The 23,569-nt window shown below is 37.8% G+C and overlaps 2 protein-coding genes across 3 annotated transcripts in view; one reads left to right on the forward strand and one right to left on the reverse strand.

Moving 5' to 3' along the window:
• adcy7 (adenylate cyclase 7) overlaps nt 1-1,425 on the forward strand; it is a 50,505-nt gene extending 49,080 nt beyond the window's left edge. For both annotated transcript variants that reach the window (XM_082161132.1, XM_082161133.1), the window contains one exon: nt 82-1,425. In XM_082161132.1, coding sequence (XP_082017258.1) covers nt 82-228 — 147 coding nt within the window. In that variant the 3' untranslated portion in view covers nt 229-1,425. The remainder of the gene's footprint in view (nt 1-81) is intronic.
• Nucleotides 866-16,375, reverse strand: brd7 (bromodomain containing 7). Its single transcript, XM_082161151.1, has 17 exons — nt 16,218-16,375; nt 15,206-15,399; nt 14,995-15,118; nt 14,822-14,879; nt 13,922-14,066; nt 11,720-11,830; nt 11,268-11,452; nt 9,714-9,825; nt 9,520-9,595; nt 9,332-9,439; nt 6,234-6,375; nt 5,894-6,005; nt 5,654-5,710; nt 4,326-4,422; nt 3,912-4,055; nt 3,525-3,668; nt 866-3,379 (listed from the first exon to the last, which is right to left on the reverse strand). The coding sequence occupies exons 1-17, from the start codon at nt 16,264-16,266 to the stop codon at nt 3,342-3,344; spliced, it is 1,896 nt and encodes a 631-aa protein (XP_082017277.1). The 5' UTR covers nt 16,267-16,375; the 3' UTR covers nt 866-3,341.
• Between the last annotated feature and the right edge of the window lie 7,194 nt (nt 16,376-23,569).

The following is a 23,569-nucleotide window of genomic DNA, read 5'->3' on the forward strand; positions in this document are numbered from 1 at the left end:
ATTTTCAAAATAGCTTAGTGATTTGCCCTCATTAAAACATGAAATGAAGATCAGTTTTTCTGACATCTGTTTGTGTTGCAGGTGACAGAGGAGACGTCAGATGTCCTGCAGAAGCTGGGCTACTTATGTGAGTGTCGTGGCCTGATCAATGTGAAGGGCAAAGGAGAGCTCAAAACCTTCTTTGTGTGCACAGATTCCAGCAAACAGCAGGGCATCGGTCTGAGCTGAGATTGACAGCGACACACACACACACACACATACACACGCGCACACACACACTCACACACACAGACTCTGGACCTATATGTGATCTCTCTGTTTTTTTGTTGTTGTTTTTTTCAAGAATGTTTTATTGCTACTGGATTTGTTTCTTTAGAGCATGTCTAAAGAACTCCACATTTTTTCTGAATTTGAAATGTTAAGAGTTTGTTTTGGCAGCATTTGGAGACCTGAAACTCTCAGATATGCAGCAACGTATACATAAACACATCTCGCACTAACACAAGCTGAACTGTGCGATCCTCTTATGGGACACAGACCACAGACAGTGGGGAACTGAGTTCGCTGAAAGAAAATATTAGTTCTCAGTATTGCTCTCAGACTTTCTGGGTACTGCTGTCATAGTGGCCTTGATCCTGTTGGATTTAGACTGATTTGGGATGACTGAGCTTGTCGGCAGAGGGAACACCTGACCCACACAAACTCATTATCACAGATAAACAGATGTGAAAATATCTAGAATTTCTTCAGTCATTTGAAATAATGTGTCCTTTATTATTAACTTTTCTGTCAACTTTTGGACCAACAAAATAGTGGCTATTCTTGCTTGAATCTACATACTGTGGATGCTTTTTTTGTGTTTTCAAAAAAAAAAAAAAAACTGCCAAGTGTTTTGAATGCCAAATTTTGACATTCAGTGTTGATTTGTTGTTGCCTTTGAGTTGAGATTGTGGATTTTGGAGTTGGGCCTTCCTTAGCTTCATAATATCCTACAGATTCAACTATTAAAGAATGTTTACATATACCAGGGGAATAAATGTAAATGAATGAAAATTAAAGATCTTAAAGTGAAAATGTACTTTCATCGATTTCCCATCGTCTTTCTCAGATCTTGACCAAATAGCTCTGTGGCTTCTCATCTGAAGTTGTATATTCACGAATGGATGTACTCGTGCATCTTAGCTCACATCGCAGTAAATTGATTTGCTCAAATGGTTTCTGTTCCATGAGAATGCTTAGTGAAAGTGGGAAGTATTTATGTCTAATGAAGCCATAGGCATAAACATTCAATTTAGATTGCAATTCCTATGCGCCTCTCTGGGTTTTCAGCACTCATTGAGTGTTAGTGGGACTGAATTTACATGGTTTGAGACTGTGCTGCCTTTCTGTACCAGTGTTTGTGAGAATAAATCATTTTACACTTAATATGCTTCCTGTGTAGCATTTTGCCAAATTGTTGAGAGAAATCTCCTGTACCCGTAGGTCATAGGTCACACAGGACATGGGGCTTCATTCTGCAGAGTGAGACTGTATATTTCTAATAGCAGATTCATTTATAACAGATAAATGATGTGTTGCCTTATCACAGTAGCAAATCTCAAGAGAGCATTAAGAAACATGAACCAACATTATTTCCCAATGGATGATTTTATTTCCCTAAAATGTTCATTTGCAAATGTTTGTCATTGAAGTTATATCTGGCATTGCCAAATATAAAGGCTGATTAGAATTACTCATGATTCTTTGTAAAAAATAAAATTAAAATAAAACCTTTATTTTGGCTTCAAATCAAAGCATCAGTGGCGACACAAGTAATAACATTCATAGGTCTTGGTCTCATTTCCTTTAAGGATTACTCTTAATTCCCCCATAGCATGATAGGATTTGTGATCCAGCAGAGAGCACAACTGCCGCTATGAACCTCTCTCAGGTTATAGCTAGAATTTTCAAACCTCTTAATATTTTATTCAGACATTTTCATCATTTACTCATGTTGTTCCAAACACACAAGACTTACATTCATGTTTGTGAACACAATATTTTAATAGTTTCATAAGTCCACACAACCAGAACTTTCACGCATATAAAAAAAAACAGACATCATCCATATGAATCGCGGTTTCACGAGTTCACACTTACATCAATTAAAGGTTACAAACAGAGTAAAGGTTATGGGTATTTGGCGTGCTGTCTGGGGGAGGGCTCAAAGCTCAGAACTTTTGCCCGAACCCAGAGTACTCCCCAGTTGTTGTAAGAGTATTTAGGACTAGAAGAGAGGAGAAGGGGGGGGGGTGGAAGGATGCTGTTAAACTGTCAATGAATAGAGGCAAGTTTGCTGTATATATACACACCTCTTAACTCATTGATTGGGTTGATTAACAGAGTGTGCTCCACTCGTGTCTAATTAGGTTTGATTATCTGAATGTGCTCCACGTGTTTAATTAGGTTTAATTATCTTAATGCGCTCCTCCCGAACTTTGTTAATAAAACATAATTTAATTAAAGTCTTTTGAAGAGACATTATCGCTTTATATTATGAATAGATTTAATAATTTAGCTTCAGTATTAACAATGATCAACGCCCATACATAGAACACATCAAACATAGTAAAGAGAAACTCAAATGTGTTTTCTTGAGGGTTGTTCTCGTATCAGGCAAGCACATTTGAGCTTCCGTTTACCATATCTGATGTGCTCTATGTATGTGCACTGATCATCGTTAAAGGGATAGTTCACCTAAAAATGAAAATTCTGTCATTTACTCACCCTCATGTCATGTCGGTCCAAACCTGTATGGAGTTTCTTTCTTCTGTTGAACACAAAAGGTATTATGGGTAACCAAACAGTTGATGGAAGTCAATGGGGTCATAATACCGTTGACCATAATACCTTCTTTTGTGTTCAGCAGAAGAAAGAAACTCCATACAGGTTTGGACCGACATGACATGAGGGTGAGTAAATGACAGAATTTTCATTTTTAGGTGAACTATCTCTTTAATATGTGAATAAATTAAATCTGCTCTTCAGAAAATTTGGGGCAAACAGCTCGATTCATTTTGATTACTTTCACAATATCTTTTTGATGTGCAGACTTTCAAATGGATGGACAAAAATATCTTCATTTGTATTCTGAAGATGAACAAAGGTCTTAGTAAATGATGAAACATTTTTGGCGAACTAAAATGAGCAATTTATTTTAACTCACTTGCTAATGTTAAATTTTTGCACCTTAAGAATGGAAATACACAAAATGCTTAAAAAAGGATGTTTATTTAATGAAAAGTAAATCAGAAACAGCACCATTGCGGGATGATCTGGAATAAGCAGACTGATGGATGATCTCAACACACTCCCTCCATGGGTTCAATTATCTCTCCCACTGAAACACAGAAAACACATTTTCCTGTTAATGTCAGTTTTTGAGTAGATAAAGCAAACAAGAGTCATTTCACAAACAAAATGCGTAAAAAGACGGAAGTCTAACTTGCTGGATATTTCTTGTTTGTGCTGAGTGTTTACATTACCTGTAGTCAAGTGTGTGAACGTATCCTGTGCGTTATCATTGGGTAGCGAGACACCCATGGCCTTTCTGATACCATAAACACTGCACACGTCACCAGGGGTCACCTGACTGGTCAAATGGGCCAGGTTACCCGTAACTTTCTCCGCTGCAATAAGAATGGTGGGGATTAGAAGTTATCAAAACTGTGCTAGGTATATCTGCTTTTAAACAGCTGCTGAAACCCACAGGTCTGTTAATGTGCAACAACACTGACTCACTAAAACTCCTTGAGTAAGGAAAAACTAAAAACACACGAGACAGGAAAAATGTTCGTGTTTGTCTAGTGTTATCTGATAGAGTGAGAGCAGTGAAGCGGTCATCATAGGTCATATATTGTGTTTGTGCGTACCAAGCTGCAGCTCTTTAGCAGTAGGAACCAGTAGGCAGATGATGTTTGGCGGCTGTTTGGCACTCAGTCTCTCTTTCTGAACCTTCTGCAGCTCCCTCAGCAACACCGTCGTCTCATCCAGCTTCTGTTGGAAATGCTCTGCTTCTAAGGGAGGAAGACATTTTTTTACTGAGATAAATCCGTTTGCTGTTAAATAGATGGGAAATGAGCTCACGCGTGTTACTGATGCGCGAGGGAGGAGGATCATAATCGGTTCATCAAGCATAATAGACATGAAAGATGCATCTCAGGAGAAGAAAATGGTTCATTAATAAACTGGAAAAACATGGGGCCTGGATTTTCATAGGGTCTGATCACATCTAAAATGTTTCATCTAATATTTCAAACTACACTTCAGAAACAGGAGATTCTCACCTTCTGTGTTGAAGCTCTCAGGAAGCAGGTCAGGATTCAAACCCACAGAACTGAGGGCCATCACACGATCAACACTGCTGGGATCTGACGCAACAACCTACAGAGACATGCGCGAAAAGACGTGAAAAGGGGGGCAAGGACTGACACCAGGCCAGAAATGTGCTCAAAATTTAGAGAAAAGTGCGAGCATCTCAAGTCAAATCATGTCACTTTTTTATTGGACTAAAAAGTCCAATGCGTGCCTGTGTGTATTCACTACCACTCAAAGGTTTGGGGTCTTTACGATTTTTTCAAATGTTTTTGAAAGAAGTCTCTTATACACAGCAAGGCGGCATTTATTTGATTAAGATTAATGTTAAAAAAGTAATACTGTAAAATATTAAATTAAACTTTAATATTTTTAATATACTTTAAAATGTAATTTATTCCTGAATTTTTCAGCATCATTACTCCAGAAATCACACAATCCTTCATAAATAATTCAAAAACATTTTTTATATTAAAATGGTTGTGCTGCATAATATTGTTGTGGAAACAATTAAACATTTATTATTATTATTATTATTCAGAATTCTTCTCAGGATTTTGTAACATTCTTTTTTACTGTAATTTCTTTCAAATAAAATAACATTAAAATAATGGCAAGCCCAAACTTTTGAAAAGTATATAAAAAAAAAAAAAAACGTATTATAGCATTATATACAGATTGTTATTTGAATGTACCGACAGCCATATTATTTGGCTGTTCATTTCTGTTTTGTATAATTTATAAAGCACAATCAGATTCCTTCCATGTACCCCATGGAACTAGATATCCCGTTAAGGGTAAGAACACAGTGTTGGGAATCACTAGATAAAAAGCTTGTTGGGTCTTGGGCTAAAACTATGAATTATCCACTAGCTATAATATGTGATACTTAGACTGCTAAAAACAGTGTTGAACAGTAGCACCACCCTGCTACGGTATGCTAGCTGGACCGCAGTCACACACAGATTAATGCTGCAGTATGTTCATAGACGACCCATGCTTACCTTTCCTTCTATGTCCACAGCACCCTCACACACATACATCAGTGTGAGTGAAGGAGGAAGTCAAAAAATGACAGGGGGAAGAGTGTGTTGGTGTGTGTCTGGGCAAATATTCTTTCCATTAGTGTGTGAAAGTTGGTTGGTGTTGTTGACACAGCTGCTGCAGAGCACAGAGTCTGCGGTCCTGACGCTGCCTTTGAATACCACGTTTGTGTTTTCACTTCAACTCAAGTGAGCTGTACTCTAGTATGCACTTGTAGACATTTTAATCTCATTCTGAGGATATTAGAGTGCTTTACCTCAGCATCATCTGTTGTGTCTACTTTCTCTGCAGGCTCTTCCATGGGCAGATTATCCTGAGGAAAACAACAATCATCCTATCAAAACCAGAATTGATTATCAAGAGCAGATTTAAGTAAGCTGCCCCACTGAAAAGAATTAAAATGGATATCCCACAGTATACATATATTATGGATTAAATGTGCTGGTAAATTTTGACCAAAGACTTGCAGTAATGAGTGTGTAGTGAGATTTCTTACAGTTGCTGTCTCTTTCAGTTGTTTCGAGTGCTCCCCACTGGTCAAAGCATCCAAGATATTATCTGCTAACCTGCTCATGTGCTCCTCAGATTTAGCAAGGAAATCTGCAACGCTACATATACACACACACACATCCAAATTATAATTGTGGAATGGAAGGGGAGCGGTGGAAGGGTGTGAATCAGGCCTTTTGTCCTGCAGAAGAGCAGCTTCACATAACACCACAAATGCATGTAGGTTCAAAACACAGTTTTAAAGAGTAGGTGGCTGCTTCTTAGTCATCTAAATTCATGGATATATTTCTTTATATGGCTGATTCCAGGCATACACACACACACACCTTTCAGATTCTGGCTGACTGTTGTCCTCTCCATAGAAGGAGTAAATAAGATCGGAGTCCTCTTTGCTGATATTGGCAAAACTGGAGTCATATGTAGGAGCATATGAGCTGAATGGGCCATATAGGTAATTCATATAGGTAACTGCAAAAAAAGAGAGAGAGGCATGTGGGGACTTTTACGCATAATTTATGGAACATACACTGATTCCAATTATAGCAGGTATATATTTTTTACAATGTTTCAATAAGTAACTGCCAAAGCCAGCAGTTAGACTGAGAGGAAGGACAGAACACAGTCTAAAACTGTGGGTCTCAACCTCCTAGACTCCATTGTAAGTTCCCCCTTCTCCTGAATTGGTTTCCTAAACTTATTTTAATCTATTGGTACTCTAAATTTCTGTAAATTAAAAGTAACTAAAATAAGTACAATAAAAATATCTGAAGTTTTAGTAGCTGAATGTTACTGGATATGGAATCTATTTTATCATAAAAAATTTAAATAAAAAAGTGCATTTACAGAATGCTGTTTTAAGATTTTCTTAATTTACATGACTTTTCCTGGTCTAGAAATTTCCAGGTCTTTTAAAATTAGGCTACAACATCAAGGTTTTCCAAGACTATGAAAAGCCTGGTTCCTTAAATGAAACAGTTGTTGAGGGGGGTGAAATAAAATAATAAACATCTTGATTTTTTTTGTCTTATTTTAAATAATTTTAGGTTACCTCACCCCAGGCCAAAATCTATAGAAGTCAATGAGAGATTTATAAAAGACGGTCTAAACCTAATGCGGTGCTCACTCCAAAACAGTCAGTTTGAAACTACATGTTACAAATCTTTAACTTGACTCTAAACCTTAAAATTTGTATCCAACAACTATAGCGTTTTACATTTTCCCATGTCCCCAAGTGAGAAATGTCCATGAAAAACCTCACTAGGATGCTGTGAGTGGTTAACAGAGCAGTGCTGTGTGGCTGCTTACCAAATCCCTGGCTTCTTAAAATGGAAGGCTATGACATTTTTCTGCCTAACCCTCACAATTTGCGGTATCATTCATGTCACAGTGTGGGACAAGAAGTCCTACATTTTTTTAATTTAGGGATTAAAATATGAACAAGAGCAAAACTTTATATAGCAAGCACCACAGATAACTGACAGATAATTATTTTATTTTTTTTAAACAGATTAGGGCTGTGCAATTAATTGCATTTCGATTTCGATTTTGGCTCCAACCGATCACCAAAATAGTACAATCCAGTAAAAACTATTATTTTGCCATGTTCTGTTTTGCAAGAACACTCTTATTTGTCTTGTGTTCCGAATGACACGCGCACTTCCGCCCCTCCCGAAGCCGTAAACTCTCTCAGTTTGAATACACTGATAAGACTTGAAGTGAAAATGATCAACTTTAGTTACGATGCAATGCTGGCCCGATTGTGCAAGTGACAATTCCGTCATGTCTCGACTCCTAAACGCGAGAGTGTAGTTTCGACGCTTGCTTTGTCCAACCCATTTTGAGAGACAGAAGCTGTGTCTGAAACCGCTCACTCGTTCACTCATTCACTAATCCCTAGATAGTGAATGGCAGTTGAGTGCACTACATCAGCAAAGAGTGAACGAAAATGAGTGAGTGAATTCGGACGCTGACATAATTATCACGCGTCAGAGAGCTCGGACAATTTCGTCAAAAACATTACCTACCCATCTGTAATATTTCCTTTTTCGGCTGTATGAATTGTATGTAACAATTGTATGTGTGTATATCACGTTTATTGCGTTATTTGATAAAAAAATAAAAAAAGGATAATAAAAAACACTTGCTTGTCATATTTATTTACTTTTTACATTTATATGTGAAAATAAAAGAGAACAAAACACTACACAACACAACACATTTGTTTATTCAAATATAGATATAACGGTATATAAATAAATAAATAAATAAATAAATACATAAAACTGTCAAAAAAAAAACCAAAAAAATGAAACATTACTTTCATTACTTCAAACATTACTTTCGCGGGGTTTCCAGTCAGTGTCCTTCAAATGATTGTTTTCTATCTCGCGTGCGCCGTTGCCATGGTAACATTGTTGCCGTCCACCATATTTATTTTTCATTCGCGCTCTATCGCCTTATCGTGTTGGATTTTGGGAAATAGTGTCTCAGCAAGTTAGTGTACATCGGATGTACACTCGAATTCAGAGAGGATTGTGGGTAAAAGTAGTGAACGAATGTAGGGAATGATGTTGTTCACTCAGAATTCGGACACCACTACAAAATGGCCGACACCCTAAATAGTGCACTATATAGTGGATAGGGAGCGATTTCAGACACAGCTAGAGAGAGAGAAGACGCAGCACCGCTGAACACTCACGTGGTTTGTGAAATTGCGGCTTTGCAAAAGTTTTAAAATGATAGATTTGATTTTATAATCTGTGTGGATTAATTTAGGCTACTCATACAATCTACTTGTTTTTACATTAATTGTAGGTTAATCAATGTTTGTGGGGGAATTTCCCGCATTATAAGTGGTAGACCTGCGGGAAAATTAAAATACTTGAAGTATTATCTGTTATATTATTTATTTTAATAGTTCAAAAAGTACAATAAATGTTCAAATTAAATTTTTTTAAGAATTGTTGGAAGGTGTCTTTTTAATAAATGCAACACGTTCCCAAAGTCATGTGAAATAATCGTGTTACATAATCGTGATTTCGATACTGACCAAAATAATGATAATAATTCGATACTGACCAATGATAAATGATTTTTTCCATAATAGTAGAAACTACAGCCTACTGATTTTTTTCTAATTGACAGCAGGAACAATTAGATATTTCTGGCACATAATATTACATTCCTCTGGCAGCTGAACACTAGGTATTCAAACAGAGATTATAACACACCCTTCCCATGATCTTCTCCGCATGACTGAAGGTTAGGCCACAGACTTAAGCCCATTGCTAATTGAGACATTTTATTCATCAAGTCATTTTTCCAGGAAAACGAATAAGAGTAGTATTGGTTTTAACAGAGCGGTTGAGACTGATACAAAGTGAGATTCAAGTTAGTGACAGAGTGAAGAGTGAATGTATAATACCTGGGGTGATCATGTTTCTCTTGTCTTCTTTGAAACCCTGAAGGGTGTTTATTCCAGACTGCAATCTACCTCCCATCATTCCCAATTTGACTGGGCAGTATCCTGGATCTGGCATGGAAGCATAAGATACACGTTTTGTACACACGTCTAACATTTGCTTGTTTTCTTTAACACTCATAATCACAAACCTCCAGCGCTCAGGTCAGCGGGGTTCAGGATTCCCAGAGTAGTTGAGCCATCAGACGTCCTTCTCTCAAACTCCAGCTGCTCATAAGAAAAGCGACCGTTCATCAACTGTTATCTGACATGCTCAGTGAATGATCTCACATGTGAATGCTGTACAATAACACATGGTTCATGTTCTCTGGTGTTGTACTCCTACCTCACACTGCAGACGTCTGTTCGAGAGTTTCCCTCCGGACTCCTCAACGATCTTCTTGATCTCCTCCAGGTCTTTCTCTGCTTGGCTCTTCTGAGCGTCATCCTTACTGTCCCTGTAACACAAACATTGATGCAATTCTGAATGTATTTGTGTTATCAGTAATACTCCCGCTTTAAAATAAATAAATCTAAAATAAATAAATCCTAATGAACTCAGATGTCAGAGCAGTGATTGGATAATTTATGAATAATGTCGTAGTAGATCAGTGTGTGGTCTTTGTGGGCCTGTTCTCAAGCCTCTACCGGACCCTGCGGAGTAGTGTGCAGGAAGATGATTCATCCTCCCTGAAAAGATACAAAGTGTGTGTCTGTGCGTATCTCGTTGGCTACAGATGGCCTACAAGTCACAACATGTTTAAGCATTCCAAGGCTCCGGCCCACTGCAGCAGCCAAGCCGATTTACGTAGGCAAGCAACAAAAAGAGAGAGTAAATAGAGAAAGACAGTGAACACCCCGGCAACACCTTGGAATGTCTCACTGGCTTCAGTACAGCATCAGAAGCCTTGAATCCAGCTACAAAGCCAATGTGAATAGCTGCACAGTTAGGAAAATTGGAGAAAAGAAGCTTTTTTACTGACCACATCACCCATTTAAGTAAAGTCACGCTCTTTTTTTTTTTTTTTTAGGCAGACAATACATCTTATTTTAGTTTAATGGCAGCCAATTCATCACCGTGATTAAGATCTGGTATTAACTTTCTGAATTGAAAACTATTTCCAGCCTAAATATTTTATGGATAAAGGTGTACTTTGCATAACTTTCTAAATTTGTATATTTTAGATGTGCATCTCAGTGTGGAGAAGAAGAAAATGTACCCTAAGAGGTTTATCTAGAACGCCTATTTCCACTGAGGTAAGATGCACAAGTTGAGACAGATTTTTTTTACACGTTGTGTGCGTCTTTGATTTGCTCACGTCACTTAGATCAGCAGCGGTCAGACATTCGGTTTTAAACCATGCGTTATGTCGAAGTAACCTGCCAACTGGCGAGAAACCTGCACGCATTTTCAATCACATTTGGCAGTGTTTCATATCCTGCCTGTTATTAATATGAACCATTATTTTAAGAATTAAAAAAAAAGAAAAAAAAAGAAAAAAAAAAGGGAGGAAACAGACTTTCAAAGCAACATCAGGATCAGACTAACTGAAAGGAAGTTTCGCCCAACTCTCAACAGAACTGACCTTTGATGACCGGAGGATTAAGGCCTATTCACATTATGAACAATAACTCATAAAGTAAAAAAAAAAACTAATACTAATAAGAGAATAATGGAGTTCACACCACAACTATTACAACACAAAGGAACAAAACAAGTTGTTGTTTTTTTCGGCAGGCAATTAAAATCCATTGACTTTAACATAACTGCAGTGTGCAATTACAACTGGTGCAGAGGCTAATATAGTTAAAGTTTTCGTTCTTGGTGTGAACCGGCCTTTAATCTAGACAAACTAGTAATAAATAAGAAGTTAAAAAAACTGAAATATGTGATTCATACCTTGGAGTATCTTTATTGCCTACACGGGGTGATTGTGAGTTGTCACTTGTGTCCATGACTGACGAGTTCTCTTTGGCAGGGTCAGACGTCCCACCATCCTCGTCTCCATCCTCTGCTGAACGACTGCTGGACGTCTGCAGGCCAGCCATGAACTCTATGCTCTGCTTTAAACTGTCCAGTCTCTCCTAAATGCACACAAAAAAAAGTTAATTTTCATGTTCAACTTTTCCAGTTTGATAGATTTGAATGGGTATAACTGAACAACATTCTACTACAACAACACTAATAATGGGATCATATTGTGCATGGCACATCAGCGCCCTCTGGTGTGAAAACTCATTTTTAACATAAAATTGTGAAAAAGGCTAAATTTAGTTTCAACAACTATACCTCTAAAATGTAACAATCTAATACAAGTTTCAATACAATTTTCCAGTTTTTCTTCTACTCACTGTGCTCAGGATCTTCATGCCAGAGTGAAGGAGTTTCTTTGCTGCTTTGTAGTAAATCGTCTCTGGTTTGTTGTAGATCATAGCATTCTCACACATCACTCTGAAATCCAGCTGTGGGGAGAACAGCACAGCATCACCTCATCAACTGTCCACGTCTAAATGACCATTATCAATATTCAATATATGACTGTGTAGATCATTGCTTGTTACTTGTCAAATAAAGGCAGCTGGAATAATAATTCATATATGACTACTTAAAGGTGCATATTTGAAATCAACCCAAATAAACACACCCCTCCGTTCATTGCTCCGCCATGCTATGCAACCACTAACAGTTTGCGAGAGTATGGATGAATCAGCTGTGATTCAACAACAGCAGCATATCTTGGTTCTGTGAAACATGGCAAAACTAATGTTACTCAGCAGAAACAAAGCAACTTCGGCATCCATCTGAGGCCTTCCTGCTCTCTAACATCTAGAAAGCTTATCCAATATTAACACGGGTCTGAGCTCTTTCCTGATCGTAACCCTTCATTTTCCAAGTATGTTTCTCTGACCTTTTCCTTTTTGGTAATATCTCAGCTATCCTTCTTTCTACAAATGCCCCACTTGCTCAATTTCTCTCCTCCCCCACCATGGCTACTAAAGTGCTTTCGCCAGGACTATAGCCGCTTTTCTACCGTCAGGCCGAACGGTTCTCAATGTGTAACTGTTCCATTTCGTGCCGCTGCGGGACAGCTGGTACGGTTATGGTTTCATTTTCCACTGTGGGGCTGATAGCGGCCGCTCTTTGGAATGTAATACAAATGCGTCAGTCGTTGCCTTCCTTGGTAACACGATGGTTTACTGATGATATCAGATGTAAATAGCGGCCGCGTAATGGAGAATGGTAAGCTATTGCTTTTAATTTTATTATTGCTTTGTTTACTTCACTCAAATTTATTATAACCTTTATTTTACCAGGAAAGAAGCACATTGAGATTAAGAATCTCTTTTACAAGAGCGTCCTGGCCAAGACTGACAGACACAGCCCGTTTGAATTTAACAAATAACATCCAACAATACATACACATATACACACACAAGCAAATCCAATCAAATTTCAATATCAATACATAACTAGCTAAAACATCTACAGCCCGATGTTTCATTCTCCAAATCATTTAAAACTACTTTAAAAGTGTCCAACGGAACCAGTTTCCTCAGTTTCAATGTACTTTGCAAACAATTCCAGGCAGAGGGAGCAGCAAATTTAAATGCCTATTTCCCAAATTCAGTACGTACCACTGGAACAGACAGTAAAAATAATTCCTGTGACCGGAGGCTATAGCTACAAGCATACTTTTTACAGATGTATGTACAAAGATATGAAGGAAGTAAACCCAGGATAGATTTATAAATAAAAACATGCCAGTGTTTTTGTCTTCGGATGGACATTGCAGACCAGCCAACCCGAGCATACAACACACAATGATGAGTGAGGGTTTTAAGATTTAAGAAAATAGCAGGCTTAACCAGCTACAGAGAAACTGGTAGCCAGGCAACAGACAAGTGACCAATCCTGAGTGGCGAGGTCATTTCACGGATTCAAGCAGCACGGTTCGCCGCAAGTAGCCATTCGCGCTGAGAATTCCGGGCCGAGAAGTGGAAACACAACTGGAACCATTCCTTACCATTTTAAGAACAGTTCAGACCGATGGTGGAAAAGCGGCTTATGTAAACCCATGTTTTGTTTTTTCAGGACTTTCAGGACTCAAAACAGACATCTAGCAATTATTCACCAATTTGTTTGTTTGGGTGTTGATTACATTTTCAACAGCGTTTCTCCGAAATTACTTACTGCACCTAAAGGCTGATTTATACTTCTGCGTCGGACCTACGGCGTACACTCTACGCTGTAGGCTACGCGTCGGTTTTCATTTATACTTCTGCGTCGTTGTCCGCATTGACGTGCAATTACACATGCAGAGGGAGAATGAGAAACCTGAGGGAAGGGTTCTAGCAGACCAATCACAGCACTTGCGGTCCGCGTAGAATTGACGCGTTGTTACATTTTTGGAGAGGTGCACGTCAGGGTACACCATAGGCTACATGTGCTACACACAACCTACGACGTAGCTACGGCGTGAGTTCGACGCAGAAGTATAAATTGGGCTTTAGTGCCAGTCTGTGTCCTAATAATGGCTGTGATGATCACATTACCTTGAGCTCCTCAAGTGACTGGTATTGTTCCCTCTTCACTTTCTCCTTTATAGTGCTGAAGTCCATGGGTCTCTTTATAATGAGAGAGTATCCTGGGGCGATCAGGTCCGTCACAGGGAATGAGAAGAATGCACTAGGGTCCTTCCTGCAGTAAACAGCAGCGTTCAGCTGTCATTCAGTAATTACAGACAGGATTTTGACCATACACAACAGGAAAATAAGATCCAAAACACAGATCTAATAGGATACTCAGACTGAGAAGACTGATGCAGAATCAGTGGTCATTTGTGTAAGTTTTTTTTTTAAGATCAGCACTTTAGTTATATATTAAGTTATACACTACAGTTCAAAAGTTTTGAGTTGGTAAGTTTGAAGTTTTTCTTTTAAAGAAATTAATACATTTATTCAGCAAGAACATATTAAACTAATCAAAAGTGACAGTAAAGAAATGTATAACGTTACAAAAGACTTCCATATCAAATAAATACTGTTGTTTTGAACTTTCTATTCATCAAAGAATCCTAACAAAATGTATCACGGATTCCACACACAAAAAAAGCAGAAGAGTTTTGAATATTGATAATAACAATTAATGTTTTTTGAGCAGCAAATTAGCATATTAGAAGGATTTCTGAAGGATCATGTGACACTGAAGACTGGAGTAATGATGCTGAAAATTCAGCTTTGCTGTCACAGGAAGAAGTATTTAAAAAAAGAAAAGAGTAATTTTCATTTGTAATATTATTTCACAATATTTCTGTCTTTACTGCATTTTTTTATTAAATAAATGCAGCCTTGGTGGGCACACGAAAACACGACACCCAAATCTTTCAAAAGTACTGTGCATTAGTTATATATGAATCCACAACTTGTCCTCAAGTTAGCCATGTTTAGTCCTACCTCTGGAGTTGTCGGATGAGCTGACTCAGGGCCTCCTGTAGAGGCGTCTGCTCTTTTTCTGAGGAATTACAAAATCCATAATCAACAGATAATCAGCACAAGCACACAATCCTTCAAAACAATAGCATCAAAAATAGATGAATCCTAAACCCTGAGAGGGTGCACTGCTTTACCTTCCATTCTGGCAAGTGAGAGGCTGAGGGGCTTGTCCTGGGAAACATCAGAGCGAGCAGGAGTTCTGCTCTGTTCATCCCAGTCTGGATCCACAGAGTCTGGGACCTTCCTCTTTTTGGTCATCTATGAGACACATTCATTGCTTAGGACGTAGTAAGCAGGTAAACAACACAAGAAAATCACAAGCCAAAAACAGTTTTCATATCTCACCTTTTTCTTTTTGTCAGCCGGCGACACTGGAGGACTGGCTCTGTCCTTCTCGTCCTTCTTTTTCTTCTTCTTTTTCTTGTTGTGTTTGTCGTAATCTACCTGGTCGTCATAAACACTCTCAAGGCTAGGGCTGCCTGTGGTGACTTCATTCCCAGCCACTTTTAACACCAGCTTCAGAGGACGCTCGGTGAACTCTTCAATGCCAGAAACACAAACGACTTTGAACAACTGATTTATCCAATGTCTCTCTTTAGGTTCTATACTAATAACCTAACCTAATTAATACAGAAAACCTTAATATATTATTTAGTGTGTCATTGTTATCACTAATAAATAGCTGCCTCTTTGACATTTACATTTAATCAATTAGCAGACGCTTATATCCAAAGTGACTTACAAATGAGGAGAGCAATAGAAGCAATTAAAATAACAATAGGACAACAATATGCAAGTGCTGTGACTTTTGAGAAGAATTATACTTCTCATATACCAAACTATGTCTATGAGAAGCAGGCCTATAATTCTTCTCAAAAGAGACAGCTATGTATTAGTGATAACAACGACAAAAAATATTAAATTTTTTTTGTGAAAAATCTCTTTTAAACCTACATACAAAATTGTAATTTCTGAAGCCCAATGCACTTTCATCTGGTTCTAGGAGGAATTGGCTTTAATACATTTATGGAGAAAAGAACCTAAAAATAATTGTTATTCTGATACTGCCTTGGTTAATCTGATGTTTTGAGCAACAGTTGCTAGTATTCCGGAGCAAAACAACCAAACAATCAGCTTGGTAGCCTTTGGATTACGCTACGGAGAAAACACACATTACTCTATATTCGTTGTGGACATCAGATATCAGCCTACTAACGTTCCTCAACCACAGAATCAAGAGTCTGAGTGCTGCTTCATAGTGCCTGCTGTTAGTTTAGAATGTTACTTAAAACAGGCTGTCAGCCTACAGAAGAAAAAAATATCCTCCAGCCTGCTTAATGAATCGTGAGTGACCTACCGTCGTGTGTATGCTTCTCTGATTTGTGTTTCTTATGCTTTTTGCCCATTATTTAAAGTAAAGCCGGTGGTTCAGTCAGGTCAGTGCTTGACCAGTCTGCTCTTTGTTTTGTGTCGTTAACGTTACTCGGTAAAGACTTCAGAGCGCCTCTCACGGGCGCTACAGGATTCAAACAGCGGCGTCTAGTGTTCGGGGGTGTAACATACACTTAACACCACGAAATCCTGTTTACGTCCTAATTTGACAAAACTGACTGCAGCTCCATACACAAGTAGTTACAAATAAAATAACAGAGTGAAATAGGTTCACATAAAAAATAAAATTATTTTATTTTTTTTGAAAAACACGAGGAAATAATCAGCCCGAGGTAAAAATGCAACTGAATACAAATAGCCCTACCGCTAAGAGGCACCATTGTTAAACATTCAAAACAACAGCGTCCCCAGTGCAAAACCCTAACAGGTAAGAGCTATTCATACTGTGTTTGACATCGAAAGAGAGAAAAACATATATATTTTTTACTTCATATAGTCCGTGAGGCGGGCAGAAAATTGGTATCAAAAAGGGCACCAATTCTAATGTTTATTTTTAAAAAAAGGTATGCCCCCTGACCCCAAAAATGCATGATAGCAGTGCCATGTAGGTAGCTTAAGGTATGAAAATGACAAATTTTACATTTAAAAAATATAATTATGCAAAATAAATTTCAAAATTGATCAACTGTGTTATACTGACATATCTATTGCTTTAGATCTATTTTATGACGAAATATCACTGTGAAATGAAATGAAGTAAAATAAAATCATATATAGGCTCTTTAGGACAGACAATATACAAAAAAATAAGGAAAATATAACAGTTTTATTAACACAAAATAATATTTTGTGCAAATATGGTTCTATATATCTCCCAACATTTTTAGGAAAATATTTTCATGAACATCCACCTAGTTGGATATTAGCCCCAAGAAGAACTTTTAAAGAAAACTAAACACCAAGTCCAGTGTATCAAATCCTAGAGTATACAAATGAGCAGCTTTAAGAACCCCTTAGTCACATACAGGTAACTTAAAGTTATTCAGTGTCTGTGTCATCATTATCTTCATCCCCACCAATGTCAATGTCACTTTCCATTACATCATTCTGCTCTCTGTTGTCACAATCCAGTTTGCGTAGGTCTGTACACTTAAGACCATTAGCTAGACAGGTACACTTTGGAAGAGTGCATGAGCGTGTACATTTGCACGATATGAAGGCAAGCACTGCCTCTGGAGTTGCTGGGCCAATCATCCAGTCCACCTCCAGGTCGCCATTCTTTATCCACCCCTTTCCCACCAGGTTTGGGATAGTAGGGCAAGTCTCCAAACAACATCGCCATATTCCAGCTTGATAATTAGCTCGAAGTACATGCTTGAATAGAGTGTCTTCACATGGTGGGAGCTGATGCTTAGGAAGTCTATCGTGGAATTGTTTGATAGGTGCTGCACTTAGTCTCTCTGATTTGAAAAGCTGATATGCAATGTCACCTTTTCAAATGCTGTTGTCAGGTCTCTGATAACTTCATCTGGAGCTAAGCGGCCTGTTGAGAGGGATAACAAGTCTTGTGTCTCTCCACTGAAAGGGTCTATCCAGTTCTTCTCAAGTAGCTCTACTACTGATCTAACTGCATTCTCATCCTTCTCCATCCGTGGAGCCTGTAAGTCATGATGCTTGCTGCAGCAGTCTTTGTGGCTCACCATTTCTCTGAGATACCTCAAGAAAGATATGCGGAATTCTGAAGTCAGATAATATCTAGCTAGTGTGGACTGTTTCAAGCTGAAGCCTTTTGTTCCACCAGGTGTTTGGGTATCTTTATTCACTGTTTCCTCCACAGCCTGGTCAACAGGAATACGACCAAATGGGTTTTCTGATCCTATCTGGACTGAGAATCCACCATTCAGAAGGTATTCTTCTGCGCCCGGGAGATCCCTGTCGAGTAATTGCATTTGTGCATAATATACTGGCAAATATCTGGCATAATTTAAGTGGTCATAGGCAAACTCCCATGGAATCATTCTCCTTACTGATGCCAAATGAAGATGCCAGTCCCTTTCCCTTAGGCTCTGAGTGTTGCCAGTAAAATGTCTACCATGTCAATGTACGACATCCAGAATTTGGAGAGGTTACCATTTGTGTGCAATCAAACAGCAGGATCAATGATGGGCTTTGGACGCATCTTGCACTTCAGAACTTAGGTTTTCCTGTTCACTGAAACGACTCCAAAGTATTCTCAAGAGGGCCTCATAAACCAGTTTATGAACTTTTACACCTCTGTTGTAGCTTCGCCCTTCCAGTGTTTTTGAAGCTGAGCCTTCCGCAATCAAACTTGCTTCAATGCATAAATTATGAACTTTGAAGACTTCTCACAAAAGATGCAGATTTTTTCATACACCAATGAACTAGAGCTCTGAGTTCGTATGGACCTTCTAGCCATTGTTTCTGTTGTAGTGTCTGATGTCTTGCTTTTGAGCGTTTCCAAATCCCTTTTCATTGTAAAGAGAGTCCGGCACCTCCTGTGATACAATATTTGTGGAACCTCTCCTTCAGAACAACTCTCAGCCAAATCTAATATGTCTTTATGATTTCTTATTTCTTCTGCCTTAACCAATGTTGTCCACGAATTCCAGTCCTTTGGTTTTGTTAAATTCTTCTCTGGGTCCTCTTCAGTGCAATGTATTAAACACTTTTTATTTTATTTTAGGCCGTTTCTTTTGAGGAAATCTCTCTTCCTGAGCCTTATACATATTTCTGCAAGCAGTAAATTAATTTGATGTTTATTGTCTGCCTTCAGGAGTGTAATATAGTAAATGTCTGCTTATGTGTGTTTCTGCATATGTGTGTGCATCTATTATAAAGATATCTCAAGCACCAGTACATGGACAGTCAACAAATGTACAATTTGGGCAATTCACTTCACTTGTTGTTTAGTTATCCATGGTAATTAGCATACAATGAATTGACTTGATAGATTAATCAATAATTGTATAATATATAACATTGCAAAATCCATTCTTACCTGTTACATGGTAGCATATACAGACTGGTCTTCAGTTTAAAACAATGAGTGAAAGCTGTACACCACTATGTTTTATGCAGGAAAAAATTATCATAATAACTATATTATTGAAACAAGTTAAAGTTTTGACAATATTCCAACCTAGATATCACCAAATGTTTTGGTACCAAAAATAATGAATTAAAGAAATAACTGACCTTACGTGGAATTCGCCAAATTTTGGGAGGGTCATACATAAAACTGGTGATTTTTGTACCTTAAGCTACCCACTAAGAATTGCTATCATGCATTTTTGTGGTCCAGGGACATCCCTCTGTTGAATAAAAAAGAGCAACATTGGTGCCCTCTTATGATACTAATTTCTGAAATTTGGGGGTCTGCCTCACGGACTAATAGTGTTGTTTTCATAGAGCATATTTGTTTGAGCTCATGTTTCATAGATCATAGTTTCCATTTCCAAAGTAGGTTACGTGGTGTTGAAGTTTAAAATAAGTTTAGAAACATAAACACATCCAGAACTTCGGGATTACAATAAAGTCATATGATTTAAAAAATAATGCTTTTTTGTTTTGTTGTTTGTTTACTTAATGAAGTCATTTCTTTTCACATTTAGCTGAAATATTTAAGCTCTAACTTCATTTAAATTTGCATTTTATGTATAGAATGACCCATGACCCTCAATCTGTCCTTCTCTGGTATAGCTTAGGCTTTCCAAAAGCTGCCATTACACTGGAACTCCCTCAGGCTTTTCTCCAGGCAGTCTGTGATGTGATGTGATTTAACTCATCTCAGCCCGTCTCATACTGTAGCCGTTGCTCTTATCTCTCATATTTAGCCACATACACATACACACACACACACACACACACACACACACACTGATTTAATGGCTATATAAGCTATGCTGTATCTATTTGCAACAGGCCTTAAATCTGAGGGAAGCTATCCCTGTTTGAATAGACATGTTGGACTTAATCTTCTTTTCCATCACATAGGCTACTTTTGTAATGCCATTTCACACATAGCTCTGGTTTGCTTTGAATCCCTTGAGTAATTATTAGTAATATTACAGCTATCACCATTAGAAATGAATCCAGTCATTGTAATAAATCTTTTTTTTTAAATCATGGCATTGATGTTCCCTTTGCTCATCCTATAAAATGTGCATCGTGTAACTTTGTGTAATACCAAAGGGAAAAGGCTGTTAAATATGTGTGTGAAGACATTATCACTCTCTCCAACCAGTGTTGTTATTGTAAACTAAAACTGTTACTGTAAATAATTTTTTTTTAATAATTGCTAATATAGAATGGCTGGAATAAAATATAAATATTAGATGAAAAACAAACTTTATTTTTTTTAGAAACGCTGCCTTGGCAACTAACTGAAATAAAGTACTAGGCCTAAAATTTACTAAAAGTACTAAAATGTTAAAGTACAAAAACTGAATTAAAAATAAACAAATATTTAGAAAGAAAAACTAAATTAAAATGAAAACTATATGGTATATATGTATATAAATAATAATTAAAAAAACGTTTTTTATATGGTTTGAATCATATTCCAGGTTTTAAAAATGTGCAGTAGGAACATGGAGCCAAGGTATGCTGCTCTATTATGCTATATTTATGGAAAACTAATGGAATTTGATGACTATAACATCCAAACTTTAAAACCTTAAGAGATGGATCCAAAAGCACAAGAGCACAGTGAGGTGGGTCAGTTTCATTTTCTCCAAGTCAATGACTTTCAGTGTCTTTTGAAAACAGTGCCTTGGATGGATTTCTCATCAAAGCAGCCACAAGCCCTTGGGGACAATCATCACATTTGTTCTGGTGATTCATTTTACCATTAATATCTAACACAGGGCTGGACTTGTTTTTCCCTTAACTTTGAACATTAAAGGGACTCAAAAGGATGCCACAATTATGTATCAGTTACACTGATGCACCAGAATATATGCAATCTCTCAAAACTCCCTAAACTGTGAAACCCATTTGCACTTTACTCAGCTAGTTTCTTAAGATCTGGTGCTGTGACTAATTTGACTTGCTTGAATGTATCTTTAGGCTATGTGTGGCATTTGCTTTCTATTTTCTACATATGTATGTAAACACGGCTGATAGCGTTTCTGTGATTTGGAATGACACTAGCCCTGATTTTGTATGTTGGACATGTTCCATAAGTGAACAAAATAAAATCTGGATTTGCCTCAGATGGATTTCTAGGTTTCTTGGCCAGGTGTTCTTTGAAGTCTTGAAGTCCAGCCTGAGGTGACTGTGGGTCTGCTCAGCTTAGCTTAGCTTTAGATTTATAGCGATTTGTTTTAGCATGGCAGGTTAAAGCTATAGGGTCCTGGTTCTGCTTAGGACGGTAACTGTCTGTGTCTGGTACTCGTAAGCCTGCATAGAGACAGACTCCTTCATCAGGTGCACACGAGGTGCATTATCTGTCTCTGCTGACATGAAATCTTAGAGCTCTGCAAAGTTTTAGTTTACCTTGGCTCCCAAACATGGGACTTCTGCTCCAGAAGAAGAAGCTATCTTAAACTCGTTCCCAATCAAATAATAGTGGATTAAACACTCAAAGTGATTCATTATAGCAACACTACATTCCTTACCCAAGCTATGAACAAAATTAGCTTTCCTCCCTTACATCAAGCCATCATAGTGTTGAATGTTAATACAGTGATAATGAATTGTCATGGAGTGGCTATCTACCTATTTCCGCTAAAAGCTCAGTGCCAGCCAGGGTTATTATAGTTAACTAAAACCCAAAAAAAAAAACATTTTTGTTAAATAAACGTGACCTGAACTAAAATGATAATAGACTTTTAAAAAACGAATAAAATTTAAATAAACTTAAACTAAAACTTTCCCTAAAATTAAAATGAAAAAAATATTTTAAAATATAAGATTTTCTCGATTGCTAAAACACAATTCATGAAACAATTCACCATTTCTCACAACTATAAACACAATCTCAAAACTACCTTGTACAAACCTCAAACTTCCATGTCAAATTCAAATATTTTTGTCAAAAACATATTCTCTTTTGTCAAAATCAAACTTTGGCACACAAAACTCAACAAATACACAGACTACTCCATTGCCTACTAGAGAACACTAGTGAGATCAATTCATAACGAAACGAAAATACGAAATGTAAGAAGTACTTGGTCAGTTTGACAATTATGAGTTTGAGGATGTACAACATGTGCTACAGTATTAACTGTATAGTGAAAGTTCTCTCATCTAAAGTACTTCTACTCTGTACTATTATCATGTTTGTGTAAATAGTATAAAAACCGTATAGATGACCCTGTTTAGATCAACTTCCCTCATGGTCAATCCATGCATAAGAACATGGTCACTGTAGTGCTTTGTATTTCACCCGGAACAAATGTCTTTTTACCCTGTTGCCTTCATTTTTCTTTACCTCTCCTCTTCCTCCTCCTCCTCTTTCTCTTTGTCTCCTACCACTAGGATTCATCCCCCGTGGCCCTATTTATATTATCCTAAGATTCTGATTGGTGTGTCATCAGATTTGCAACTTCTTGTTTACATGTGGATAAATGTTTGCTATTGGAGTTCACAGTGTGATACTTGAGTTAATTATATTGGGCCCTATCTTACACCTGGCGCAATGCAACGCCAAGCGCGACGCAAGTGTTTTTTGCTAGTTTCATTCCCGACGCAGTTATCATTTTCACGTCCTGCGCCACGTTGTTTAAATAGCAAATGCATTTGCGCCCATTCGTGCGCCCATGGGCGCGCTAGTCTGAAAACGAGGTGTGTTCTGGCGGATTGTTGGCGCGCTGCTATTTTGAGGCAACAGAAAAAGACTGCGCCCTTGACTTACTGAAACCTGGTCTAAAGTCAATGGCGTAATATTTATTTTTTTGTTATTTAATGAGCGCGTTAGTAATGTGCGCCTATAGGCGGGTCCAGAACGCGCGTAGGCCTACACTCTGCTTATTAAACACACAGGGACGCACAGCAGCACACAAACATGCCTAATATTTAAAATAAAAGGATTAAAATGTAAAAGATTATTATTGTGTACATAAAGATATGGTGGAATCCGGCATGTCCCGTAGATGGTCTGCTTGCGCACTTTTACCTCGCGCACGAGCAGTTCCTTTGCGCTCTGGAGACGGCTTCGTCTTTCCTCTATCAAATTCCGTAATGTAAATAGCGAATCTGGCATGGCACCAGCGCAACTGGCATTTTAAGGGAATGGGAGATGAGACTCGTATTGTATTCCCCCATAGAAAAACTGTGAACGGCTAATTCTAT

Source organism: Leuciscus leuciscus (genome assembly GCF_965113295.1).
Source record: "Leuciscus leuciscus genome assembly, chromosome: 2".
Taxonomy (NCBI): Eukaryota; Metazoa; Chordata; class Actinopteri; order Cypriniformes; family Leuciscidae; genus Leuciscus; species Leuciscus leuciscus.